Source organism: Eptatretus burgeri, chromosome 10 (assembly GCF_056783735.1).
Source record: "Eptatretus burgeri isolate ZD-2024b chromosome 10, Ebu_testis_v1, whole genome shotgun sequence".
NCBI classification, from domain to species: Eukaryota; Metazoa; Chordata; class Myxini; order Myxiniformes; family Myxinidae; genus Eptatretus; species Eptatretus burgeri.
Genome location: NC_140970.1, coordinates 73357476 through 73371993, shown reverse-complemented (window position 1 = coordinate 73371993; position 14518 = coordinate 73357476). Strand labels below are relative to the sequence as shown.

Sequence of the window (14518 nt, the reverse complement as noted above, 5' to 3'; positions counted from 1 at the left end):
TGCTCCACCTATGCGAGGCTTCTTTTTATTGGTCTGGTTTTCATCAATGATCTCTCCGACTCTCTGGAAAATCCTCTTTATCTCTTTGCTGATGACTCCACCCTCTACTGAACCATCTGTCATCCCGCATACCGGCAAGCAGCAGCTTCTTCACTCCCTGCAGATCTTGGTAAAATCACAAACTGGTCCAACACGTGGAACATGTCTTTCAATTCGGACAAATCTCACACTTTCACTATGTTTCTCCAATAGGACCGTTTAGAAACGTCCCCCCCCCCCCCCGTCCACTTTCTCACAATCCTCTGGAAGAAGTCCTTTCTTTCAAGCTTCTGGGTCTCAGGATCTGCCATGATTTTTCCTGGGCAAGCCACATTTCAAACCTGGCGTTCAAAGCCAGTCACCGACTGGGAATCCTCCGTCGTGCAAAGTCCTTCCTCGGCCCACCTGACCTCCTGACCACTTACAAAGCTTTCGTCCACAGCCTGATGGAGTACTGCTCTCCACTCTGGGCTGGTGCTCCTGCCTCACACCTTTCTCGGTTTCACGTTATGGAAACCAAGGAATTTCGGATCATTGGCATCTCCCGCAATGAGGCTCAGTCTTTGGGCATCTTACTCTCTCACCGCAGGCAGATCGGTAGTCTTTATGTCTTCTCCCGTCTCCTCTCCAGTCTCACCCCCCCCCCACCATGCTCTCTCTGCGATTTGTCCCCACCACATTTCCGCAGGGCGCTCAAGATCCGCCAACAACTCCCTTCTGGTAAAACTACGAAAATCACAAATCACTGCTCATCTTCACTCTTTTATTCCTCTTTTTCCCGACCTTTGGAATAAACTCCCACACTCTATTCAATCCCATTCTTCCCTCCAGGCCTTCAAAACAGCTGTTCAGCACCACCTATCCCCCATCCAATTCCCCCATCCAATTCCTTGATCCCCCATCATCCCCCATCCAATTCCTTGATCTTTTCTACCCCCGTTAATCCACCCCAAGCCCACCTCCTTCAAATTCCCTGCCTTCCTTCCTGAAAGTCCCTGTAATGTCCATCTTGTGTACCCGTGTTCTCCGCCCCATCCCTCTCCCTTCCACAGATCTCCTAATGTCTCTGTTCCCCACTGTTTTGTCCTTCCCACTCCCTCCCCTCTTGTCTCATGCCCCCCTTGCTGTGCGTTGTGTGTTAACTCTCATACGAGCCTCGACAAGGTATCCAAAAAAAAATTGATTTTAGTTCTGCTTTTAATACTATTTTACTATTAAAATTGCATCTGTAATTAATTGCTCTTGATCTTGATGGTTCTTTGTGCAAATAGAGTTTTGATTTTGTTTCTTTTTTTAATCTGATGGGCTACAAATCTTTAGAATAGGATCTCACTTTTCAAATCCGATGTGCTACAAGTCGTTAAAATAGGATCACACTTTTCAAATCCAATTTGTTACAAGTCGTTAGAATAGGATCTCACTTTTCAAATCCGATTTGTTACAAGTCGTTAGAATAGGATCTCACTTTTCAAACCCGATTTGCTACAAGTCGTTAGAATAGGATCTCACTTTTCAAATCCGATTTGCTACAAGTCGTTAGAATAGGTTCTCACTTTTCAAATCCGATTTGTGACAAGTCGTTAGAATAGGATCTCACTTTTCAAATCTGATTTGTTACAAGTTGTTAGAATAGGATCTCACTTTTCAAATCGGATTTGCTGCAAGTCATTAGAATGGGATCTCACTTTTCAAATCTGATTTGTTACAAGTCGTTGGAATAGGATCACAAATTTTCAAATCCTATTTGTTACAAGACATTAGAATAGGATCTCACTTTTCATATCTGATTTGTTACAAGTCCTTAGAATAGGATCACACTTTTCAAATCTGATTTGTTACAAGTCGTTAGAATAGGATCTCACTTTTCATATCGGATTTGCTACAAGTCGTTAGAATAGGATCTCACTTTTCAAATCGGATTTGCTACAAGTTGTTAGAATAGGATCTCACTTTTCAAATCTGATTTGTTAGAAGTCGTTGGAATAGGATCACACTTTTCAAATCCTATTTGTTACAAGACGTTAGAATAGGATCTCACTTTTCATATCTGATTTGTTACAAGTCGTTAGAATAGGATCACACTTTTCAAATCTGATTTGTTACAAGTCGAAAGAATAGGATATCACTTTTCATATCCGATTTGTTACAAGTCGTTAGAATAGGATCGCACTTTTCAAATCTGATTTGTTACAAGTCGTTAGAATAGGATCTCACTTTTCAAATCTGATTTGTTACAAGTCGTTAGAATAGGATCTCACTTTTCATATCCAATTTGTTACAAGTCGTTAGAATGGGATCTCACTTTTTAAATCTGATTTTTTACAAGTCGTTAGAATAGGATCTCACTTTTCAAATCAAATCACAGTGGATACTGGCACTCAAGGATGTGAACTTAGCCTTTTATTACCTCAACCACCAAAGGTGAAAGAGGTTATGTTTTCACCCCTTTGTGTCTGTCTATCTGTCTGCACGATATCTCAAAAAGTTGTGGTCGGGTTCAAATGAAATTTGGTGGACAGGTTGGGTGTACGACAAGGACGAACTGATTAGATATTGGTGAAGATCCGGATACGGGTCCGATAATTTTTTTAATTTTTAAAGCGATTCTTCCCCATTGAGAGATGGGACCAAAAATGATATGTCGCATGATATTAAAAAAAAATATTATAATCTTGGCCCCGATATGTTCTACTGGATCAGGCATTGTGCGGCAGCGTTATATGCACTACTGAGTGCGCTTCTAGTTGTCTTATCTTTTCACGACTGTTAATTTGTCTGGCTGTGAGCATAACATTTCAAAACGTTGTGGACAGATTCGGATAAAACTTGGTGGACAGGTTGGGTGTGTCACAAGAACAAGCCCATTCGATTTTGGTTCAGGTCTGGATCCAGATCCGGCCTATTAGTGGATACAAAACATAAACTATTCAGTCTGGTGGACGTATGCACTCTACCTAGTGCCATTCTTGTTCATGTTTTGTGTCATCATGAGGGGGAAGGCTTTTCTGGACTGAGGTTCTTTGGAGGAGGGAGGGAACGTATTCTAATGGAGTCACGTGCTTTTTCGGGGGGTAATGCGAATCTTCATGGAGGGACGAGGGGGAAGGGAGGTGAGGGTGTGTCAATAAAAAAGTCATGGGTTTTGTGTATGACCCCAAACACGACAGACACACATTGATTTGTTTTTTTCAATCCATGTTTTCTGATGTCACAAAATTTTGCACATTCTGTCTCCTCACAGTTTACACAATATTCGTGACAGCTACATCTCCAGATCTCCACATCTCTCCATCTCTCATCCCATCATGCTTATCTGCTCTGCCATTTATTGATTTTTGTATACATTGTCGAGGCTTGCATGAGAGCTAACACACAGAATGTACAACAAGGGGAGCAGGAGACAAGAAGGGCGGGAGAGGGAAGGAAAAAACACAGTGTGGAACAGAGACATGAGATCTGTGGAAGGGAGAAGGATGGGGTGGGGTACACAGGGTAAAGAAGATGGACACGACAGGGACGTTCAGGTCCTTATAGTGGGGCAACTTAGCATAACAATTGTGCATTTTGTGAGGAAAGCACCAAATTTGGCACACTAGTAGCCTATCATAGTATGAATAGATTTGGATATTGGGCCATCTCAAAATTTTTGATGGCAGTGGAAAATGGCTGTCACAGCCATCAGCGGCTGAATTTGAGATGTTGCTGATGGCTAAGTTGCCCTCAAATTCAGCCGCTAATGAATTTTCCACTGCCATCAAAAATTTTGAGATGGCCCAATATCCAAATCTATTCATAATATGATAGGCTACTAGTGTGACAAATTTGGTGCTTTCCTCACAAAATGCACAATTGTTATGCTATATTTTGCTAAGTTGCCCCACTATTACACTACAGGGATTTTCAGGAAGGAAAGCAGGGAATTTGAAGGAGGTGGGTTTTTGGGTGGATTAGCGAGGGGAGAAAAGATAGTGGTTTTGGATGGGGGAAGATAAGAATGGCTTTTACACGCGTTCATTGACGTCAACACTCTCAGATGTTTATCCAGCTCAAAAGCTTTATCTTCGTTTGCCAACTTTGGAAGAAAGACGTCAATTAAACAAATAATGTTAGCAGACGGGATACTCACCTCACATCTGAGGGTCGGCGCAACTTGTAATGCAACACCATCCTTGCAAAACACCACTCGGACTGTTTATTTATTGTCGGTTTGGGAATATCAACTGAAATAGACAGCTTAAAGATAAGTGTACTACCTCTGTACCATCAAAACACACAAACACACACACACACACACACACACACACACACACACACACACACACACACACACACACACACACACACACAATTAAATAATAATAAAAATAAAATAATAATGATAATAAAAATAAAATTAATATATAAACAAGCAGTCATAGACTGGTACTTACGAAATCGTAAACTTGACCTCTCACCTTGTCTAATAAAAGCTGTCTCTAGAGAAGGTAGCGAGGCAAACCAGAAGTTTCTACGATGATTCTGTCCCAAACCATCAAAAATCGTAACGTCGACCGAAGCAAAAATCTCCATTTCTCCACGCAATTATTTAACATTATTTTATCAAAGTCACAAAACTGTAATATTCGGCCATCCACCAACAATCTTTACATAATCCGACAGCTTAGCGAGTCAGGAATGCGACAATAACCTTTATTGGGATAAAAAAAATGACTTTTAAACACCATCTTTATCGAAAACACCGTCAGCACGCACACAGAAAACCTTTACGGGATCAACGACGCGTCTGCTCGAGCGTGCTGCACCAGGTGACGAGCCATGACGTGGCGTGTGAAATATTTTTATACAATCTTAAAACATCTCTAAAACATCCGATTTTTACCAGAATTTCGACAACCGAGTTTTAAGCGTCGTTAGCGATCGCAAAAACCGAAGACAAAATTAAAATCGAAGTTAAAACGAATTCGTAACGTCGACTGAAGCAAAAATACTCCATTTCTCCACATGAATTTACGGAATTATGTTTGACCTCACTGTGACCTTGACCTTTGACCGATTTTGACCAAAATCTAATCAGCGCAAGCCATCACCCTCCTGAATTACGTGGTGTAATTTGACATTGGTAGCTTCTTCCGTTCTCGAGTTATAGTGCCTACAAGCAAACACACAAACACACACACAAACACACACACAAACAAACACACAGAGGACGGAAGTCATCAATATACTTACGAAATCTTTAGATTTCGTAAGTAATAAATAAAAATAAATAAGAAATACACAAACTCATAGAAACACTTCCAAACACAAAAACAAACAGACACTTTCCCGACTGCATGGATCATCAGCTGGTCACCGTTCTTCCTCAAGATTTCGATCCTTTCAGCCCAGAACCTCTCCAATCAGGGGATCTACAACCTCGGTCATGGATCCACATCAGTAGATTACCTACACCAGTTGATCCACAACCTCAGTTGCGTCCAGGCAGTCAGTCAATACACAACAATCAAATAAATACATAAGAAACATATAAATATCAAAGAAACAGTACAGTGGATTGTCCACTGAAAGATAATGACAAATCTGCAGGAGAAGCCTCAAAAACAGAAATGTCAATGATCAAAACACACACACACACACACACACACACACACACACACACACACACACACACACTTATCTATGATACGACAACCATTCCTCCAGCATGATTGCTAAAACAATGAAAAGATAGTGGGAAAATTGACCATTTTAACAAATGTAAATACAATGATGTTTGTATCGTTTCACTTTGTTTGCTTGTACTCCGAAATGGTGGATCGCAAATGCGGTGACGTCACACACATACTATCTTTTAAAGGGGAAGTTATCAAATATTAACAAAATAACATCTCATTTGTTTTTAGATACAAATTCATTGTTGGGATTCTCGCTTGTCTGCCCAAAGAGGATCAGGGCGTCACAGGCTTTTTAGAAGAGGGTTGGAATGCGAAACTGAAGATAAAGGTTGAGGTTGCTGCTGAAGAAATTCTCTTGCCCTCCTGTACATTTGAGTCATTTATTTAACAAACAAACATAAACAAGTACAAACAAACAAATACATATGTGCATATGGGAATTTTCAAGGGAAGCAATACAGTCTTCCTCCAAATTCTAAAATACATGGAAATGTTGGGTTCTTTATATAGTGCTCAGTAAGACGTAGTTCTTTTTTCATTTCCAAACGCTGGCCCCACAGTTTGTCAGGTTTGTGCGTTTCCAGGTGGAGATCATTTTCAGCTTTTGTGCAGCAATCAGCTTAATTTTGAAGGACGATAACACAACCAGATGTGTAAATTCTCTCCCAGCACAGAATGACGTCAAAACTGCACCCCTTTGGGTACATTGATGGATTACATACAATTCTATGGTATGGAAGGAGAAAAGGTCAGTCTGCTTTTTAACAGGCTAGGGAATGACATGTAATCTGAAGCAATCAGAACTTGGTGAACAATTCTGGATATTTCCTCAGACCAACATTTCAGTTGAGCTAAAATAATATCTCCAATCAAGCTTGCTGGTGCCTTATATTAATAATTTCATTAAAATTCCTTAGTAAGCAGAATAGATTTAAATGATAGGCATTTCTATTATACTAAATAATAATTAAAGCTTACTTGAAAGGTCAACCAGTTTTGGACACCTTTACTAGACAGGTTGATCATTTTTCAACACAGAAAAAGATATGATAATGTAAAATGCAGATTAAAAGTAGATACATGTTCAAGCGCATAGAATTGTAATAATCATGTCATATTTCAGTGCATTTTCTATTTAAGGTTTATAACAATGCATTGATTTTAAATCAAGTTTAATTGGCAACATTTTAATTGTTATTTTTTATCACCCTCAAACCCATTCTGCTAATTTTGGAGAAATTGCATCGATGCCGCCAATTGTCGACAAGATGGCCAAAATATAGTCCGCCTTGTAATATGGTGCTCGTGTCATGTGTAGTGCTCACATAATTTGCCAGTCATCAGCTATATTTTCCTGTTTATCTTTGTCAAAGTTCGAGTTTTATTTTATCCTTTCACAACACACAAATATTTTTTTCTGAAAATTTCTAATATTAAGAAAAAAAAAGGAATTTGATTGATCAGGGGTCGGGAGCCACACATAAGCTCTTAAAGAGCCGCAGGTTGCACACCTCGAGGTATGCAGACTAACCTCTAAACCAGTGTTTCTCAACCTTTTTTGTCCCACACCCCACTTTGATTTTCAAAAAAAATTGTACACCCCACCATGATTGGAGACACTACAGTAAATACTACATATGTATTCAAAAGGCTTTATTAAAACTTTGTTACAAATTTTATTCAATTGCTACTCACTTCAATGGGAGCCCTGCCCTTGACGCCGGCTGGAGATTTGTTTGATTCGAGGAACCAATTTTGTCAGTTTCAGCCTTAAATCACCACGTTTCGTGATTTCCAGTCGATTTCTTGAAGCTTGCAGCAAATCGGTAACAACACTAAATCCACATTCGACGAAATAAGATGATGGAAAATTTATCAATACTTTCCTTGCCAAAGTAGTCGAGTTTGGGTATTTCTTTTCGCTCTCCTCAGACAGCCACATCATGGTTCCTTTGATCTTGAAAAGAGTTTCACAGACTCATCTTGTTGCAACTCGCATAACTCATCTTGGTATTGCTCTGGTACTTCAGATAAATCCACCAGAAATGGCCGAGTCAACCAAGAGGGAACTCATAGCAAAGCTATAAACGATCATATATTGATTCATTAATTCTGAATCCTCATACCCCACCAAAATATTGCCACGCCCCACCTTGAGAAACACTGCTCTAAACTGTCTAGCGGGGTTTGAATCTTGACCCAGCTATAAACCTCATCCATGTGTTTCACAGGCAGGGTGATTCATCAATGTGGGTGCCATCCCTTTGATGGACTTTAAATTGGGCGTCCCCTCTTATGGCATTAGTTGGTAGACATTAAAGACCCCACAGTGTCGTTTGTGAAGAGTAGGAGAGCTATTGCCGGCACCCTGAACAAGTTACAAATTCCTGCTCTAATCTACAGAGGGCATTGTATCTATCAGCAGCGCAGCCACGCTCTCAGCCAATGAAGCAAACCCGCAGCCTTGTACTGCATACGAAAGAAGAACAATAATAACTATTTTGTAGCTAGTCTATACTGGACTTTCAAAATGATGCAATCTACCCCGAAATGCTTTGTTCGTATGTGCAGAAACCCCGAGCATCAGTGGCTATCAGGGCATGCTAAAATATGTTGTGCATCATTACCAACAAAATAATGGTTACCAACTCTCTGAAAGCGGACATCTTGATGACGTGAAAATGCACAAAGCTTGTTCCAGCAATTATTTACAACAGTGCATGCCCGTAGATGCGTGGCCATACGTGAAAACCCTCCCCCCCCCCGCAAAAAAAACTCAAACCGCGTGCCAGAAACAACAACCACACAGGCCGTGCCTTCGCTCTCGCGTGCCCATATGTGCGTAGCCGTACATGCAAAAAAAAAACTTTCAAACAACCACACAGGCCATTCCATCGCTCTCATAAACGACGACTGGATTGGGGCATTGTGTTTATCTATAAATGCGCATAAGAAATCGAGAAATTATTCGAATACAGTAAGTCATCACTATCCAAAAGTAGTGCGTGCCCGTACGGAATGTTCACATCATTCCACGAAATATCGCTTGCATTGAAGTAACAACTGCTGTGATAATTACACACAGAGTTAATTAAAATCAAGTTTACCTCCCTGTCTTTGCTTGCCATGACATTCGCTGCCATTTACCATTGGCACTCCTACCCCACGGTAACTAAGGCACCGATCGATCCCCATCGTAACCAGCACGGCACGTGACGTCATCATCGGCCGGCCGTGCACCGGCCTACGCAGCCACGCCCATGCAGCAGCGTGTCCTGTGATTGGTAACTAAATGGCGCATCGGCCACGCCTACGCAGCACGTGTCCTGTCATTGGTTGGTAAATAAATGGCCATAACTTGGGAAACACTTGTCCGATTAATATCAAATCTTGAAAAGGCACATCCTCAGGTCCCAGCAATATACCTGGCAAGTTTCAATTAGATTGGACCACTGGTTATCGGGAAACAGCGGTCACAGACACACAGAAACACAGGCCACAGACACACACACACAAACACACACACAGACACACACACAGACACACACACACGCACACACACACACAGACACACACACACAGATTGCTGGAATTATAGATAGATGAAATGAGGTCAATGAGATGACAAATGAAGGGGTTGAATGCAGACTGCAGAGCAATGAGTAAGGAAACCCGTCGTTGTGAATCGTTTTTACCACCAAATTGAGATGTATATCGTTGGCAAGCATGTCGAGTAGAGCTGAATTCCTTCACACTTCCAAAGGCCACAGCGTTTTGACAATTGGAAACAAAAAAAAGTTGTGCACTTTTTTTGATAAATTATTTTTGGAACAATTTTTCTTCAATAAATAAATAATAATAAAAATCGTCTCCATGTACATTGTACACACCTTTATCTCGTTAGCACCTCTTCGTAAACAACATCGCCGAGGAAACGGCACTTCTTCTTTGTTTCCTCGCCCAGGGCAAGAATACGGAGGCTTTTAATGGCCAATTATTCAATTAGCGCCAACGTATTTTGCCTTTTCGCAAGGAAAAACACGAAGAGAAGAGAAGAGAAGAGAAGAGAAGAGAAGAAAAGAGAAGAAAAAAACCCATAATGGCGAACGCGGCTGAGTTTCTCTTCCCCATCGACCACGCTACACAGCAACACTTCCTGTCATTGGTTGATAAAAAATGGCCGCAGCAACGGTTCCTGTCATTGGTTGGTAAATAAATGGCCATAACTTGGAAAGCACTTGTCCGATTAATATCAAACCTTGAAAAGGCACATACTCAGGTCCCCAGCAATATACCTGGCAAGTTTCAATTAGATCGGACCAGCGGTTGTCGAGAAACAGCGGTCACAGACACACACACACACACACACACACACACACAGACAGACAGACAGACAGACAGACAGACACAGACAGACAGACAGACACACACAGACAGACAGACAGACAGACAGACACACACACACACACACACACACACACACACACACACACACACACACACACACCTGGAATTATAGATAGATGAGAAAGAGAGAGATGTACCAGGCAGACTTCCCTGAGGGAGAGACTGTATCTGGTTTGGGTGCTTCTTAACAGCGATGGGAAGTTCATATCTGGGGAGGGTCATATCATATATACTTTTAAAATGATGACATTTACGATTAATCATGTTGGGGAGGGGACTGTGAGATGTGAGAACTGTTATCAATATATGTTTAAAATATTACTTCACTGACAGATTTCACCCTTGCAATGGCAGATTAAAAGTGGAAGTGAGTCATTGAAAACACACACACACACATACACACACACACACACACACACACACACACACACACACACACACACACACACACACACACACAAATACTTTTGTTTGTGTTCACACATCATTTTGAAAGTCCGGTATTGACAAAGTTCAGGTTCAACATTTTCACCACAAGGTGATCTTCATTCAACAGAGTCAGTGCCAGGTCTCAAGTCCCCTCTCAAGGGAAAGAGTCACATTGACTGAAATATAGATAGGTGATGATACCTAATCCAATCATCCATGGGGACCATACTCTGTGCAGAGCGTTGGTGCTGCCTAAGCAGTCTCCTTGGCTATTGAACACAATCCTGGACGGGTCGCCAGTCCGACACAGGATACTCGCAAGCTGGCACTCATTTTTGCCAACCTCAGAAGGATGACAGGCAAAGTCAACCCCACCTGGTATTAATTCAACAGCTGAGTGAGATTTGAACTCAGAATCCTTGAATCCCAAGCTCATCACCTTAATCATAAAGCCAACACCAGGCATGTGATACCTAATGTCAATCTTTTAATCATCATTGCGAAACTACAACCAGTTATTTGTGAACTTGAAACAAAACATGATTGAGACATCCACAACGACAATCTAAAACTAAAATGTTCTGACTGTAGAAATTGCATGTCCGGTTCACCATGAATATTTAACACGCAGTCAAGCTCACCTACTCTAATGGTATCAGGCATTTCGTCCCGGACCCATGGACTTCCTCAGGTATTATTCCTTATAATTGAAGCAAGTTAGCAACCTGAGGGACAAAATATTTAATAGGTTTATAAAATATATAACTTTCCTTTTGAAAGCGCGTACTTCGTGTAGTTCGATATTGTGAAACCACGTACCTTGCAGAGTTTTTAGGACGAATGGTGATATTCATGGTGAGTTGTATTATGCACTGATTCTCATGAAGATTGTTCCTGTGATGCAAAGCAGGCAAAGTGTTAGTGAGATAAAATTATATTTTTAACAATCCAAGTATTGTCTCATACAGTTGACTCCGCCTTGAACACAATCCTGGACATGTCGCCACTCCAACACAGGATATCAGCAAGCTGGTACTCATTTGATGACATGTGATGACATTAACACCACACACTGTAATACTTTCACTTCTGTTCCCAGAATTAATAATGTCAGGGCTCAGCTTGCACAGGGTTGAGTTATATCCTTCAAGTAGTGCTCCACCCCTCCAAACGCTCCCTTCCTCCTTATTCCCCCTCTTTTCAGCCCATTTCTCCGGAAGGTATTTCACACGATGCACAGTGCCCATGAAGTCTCGGATATATAAAGACTACTCAATGGTTTACAAGCCGGACATCAGCCTTACCCTCAGATGATTGCTGTCGTTGGTGGTGCATGTTTAATCAAAGCAAATACTTTCACAATTTCAAGTTGATTTACACTACATGGACTACACTAAGAACTTTGTAGTTACCATAAACAATAAAAATACTCATATTTGGCTTAAAAGATACCATGTCATAATTCACCCTTTTTAAGAGTCCAAAAAACATCAAATGAATGTCGTCATCATCATCATCATCATCATCAGCTATTTTCAGTCCACTGCAGGACAAAAGCCTCAGCATGTTGATGCCATGTCTGTCTGTCTGTCTGTCTGTCTGTCTGTCTGTCTGTCTGTCTGTCTGTCTGTCTGTCTGTCTGTCTGTCTGTCTGCCTCTCTCTCTCTCTCTCTCTCTCTCTCTCTCTCTCTCTCTCTCTCTCTCTCTCTCTCTCTCTCTCTCTCTCTCTCTCTCTCTCTCTCTCTCTCTCGTTCCAGTTGACTCTTCCTCAATATTTCCTCATCCGATTGACTTGAAATTTGAAGAGGAGTTGCATATTTGGTCATTGAATCCAACCACCAATTATTTTTGAGGTCAAATTTGTTTTATGGATTTTGCTAGTATCGTGCTCTGCACGACGTCTTCTTGGTTGTTCGTTTGTCTGTTTGTTCGTTTGTCTGTTTGTGTACAGGATATCCCAAAAAGTTGTGGAATGGATCCGGATGAAATTTTGTCTACAGGTTTGGTGTGTGACAAGGACGAACTGATACAGTTTTGGTGAAGATCTGGATCTGATAATTTTAAAGTGATCCTTCCCCAATGAGGGATTGGGCTAAAGAGATATATAGCACGATATCTCAACACATGTATTGGGCCAGGTATGTTCTCATGGATCAGGCATTGCAGAGCGGAGGTATGCGCTCAACCGAGTGTTAATTATGCAACACATCAGTACACAAACGCCACACAAAATACACCACTCAAAAGCAGTTCTGGCAAGCATCTGCAATCTCTGATCGCTCTTTTTCTTGTTACTATTGTTGGCCACCTGTTATCTGTCCTGCTAATGTGTCATGCTCATTTCCATTTCCTGAGTTTGTTATTTCTTTCTCCACGAGGTACAAGGAGTTTCATCGCTACTTTGGTTTTTGGCATGTTCATCTTCAGCCCACACTTCATGCTGACTTCAGCATGCGAATATAGTGCGGTTGATTTGCCGTGTTCACACTTTTAAAAACAGATATTGAATTGTGAAACCGTTTTTAAAACATACCTATTGATTATCGATGGGTCGTGGGAAACCATGAAGAGTTTGGACTAGATAACAAGAGTTCATGGATATACCAGGAGAAGTATACATGGGAGAAGGGCATTTTCCCCATAAGATCTCGTATCGTATGGAAACAGCTATAATCATTACCTTAATCTATCAATCCATGCAATGAGAGAGGTGTGTGTGTGTGTGTGTGTGTGTGTGTGTGTGTGTGTGTGTGTGTGTGTGTGTGTGTGTGTGTGTGTGTGTGTGTGTGTGTGTGTGTGTGTGTGTGTGTGTGTGTGTGTGTGTGTGTGTGTGTGTGTGTGTGTGTGTGTGTGTGTGTGTGTGTGTGTGTTTTGCCATTTTTTCTCAGAGATGGCTGAACGGATCTCCATCAAACTTTCATGAATTCGTCAGTGAGTGCCAGGGAGTGTTTTAAACAAAAAAAAATTTGAAATATTTGAAAAACATTCGAAATATTTGACAAAAAACAAAGGTCGATTTTTGGGGGGGATTAAAAAAAAAATCGCTCGAATGTGCCGAAGACTTTTTGTCAATGGGGTTTTGTAGTTTCAGGAGAAGGGGGGAGATAATGGGACTTCGCAACCCCTCTGTACAGTGCAGTCCATCTCTCCATGTGCGAAGTTGATTTTGTGATCTCTTGGATTTTGGGTCTCTTGGTCACTTGACTGGTGCAATGCCACAGGTGTCTGCAAATCTCACAGGATTGTGAGTTGGACAGGTGATCATGATGGGTCATTTTTAAAATCGCTATATAGTGCCGAAGCCTTTGTAGCTTCATGAAAGGGAATATTATGAGGGTCGAATTCATCTAGTCAGGTCAGGTTCGATCTGTGACCTGCTACAGGTACCATGTAAACCTGTACTAACCTGTTCCATGGTCGGGTTGTCGGCGACTAAACCGTCTCCCCCACCAGGTTTTCTGGTGAGGAGGGTGTTTGGATATGGACACCCAGCAGGATTAAAAACAAAACCTGTCAAAGGGTGGAGGAGCTCCTTGTGAGCCAACGGCCATCCATATCGAGTACCCAACTGTGTCTGCGGACGTCCTCCTGCAGTTGGGTCACTTCTTATTAGGAGGTAGGTGGCAGGATTTGCACTCCGGCCACCGTAAAACCCTTCATTCCGCAAAACGCAAAAATGCAAAAAAATCTGAAAACCCACTCCGTGGGAGTACCTCCTGTGCAGCTTCCCTTCACAGGGCAGCTCACCGGATGATGGGATTGGGGCAAAGCCTTCGGGACCCCCAATCTTTGATAGGAGGGAAACCACGGGGTAACATCCCTGGGTCAGATTGCGGGAGAGTGTGTCGGAGTGGTGCTGAGGTGTCGTCCACCAGACGGCGGTCTCCTTGGGTTAACCTGAGGCGGTCCCTCCGGGTGGGTGCCTGGAATGTCCTATCCCTAAGAGAGGATGATCACCTGTCTCTGTT

General features: G+C 41.7%; 1 protein-coding gene across 1 annotated transcript in view; it reads right to left on the bottom strand.

The window, feature by feature from the left end:
* The window catches only part of LOC147018870 (uncharacterized), a 43190-nt gene that overhangs the window by 25762 nt on the left and 2910 nt on the right, over window positions 1–14518 (bottom strand). Inside the window, exon 2 of the mRNA XM_085900100.1 lies at window positions 11370–11444. Coding sequence (XP_085756226.1) covers window positions 11370–11444 — 75 coding nt within the window. The remainder of the gene's footprint in view (window positions 1–11369; window positions 11445–14518) is intronic.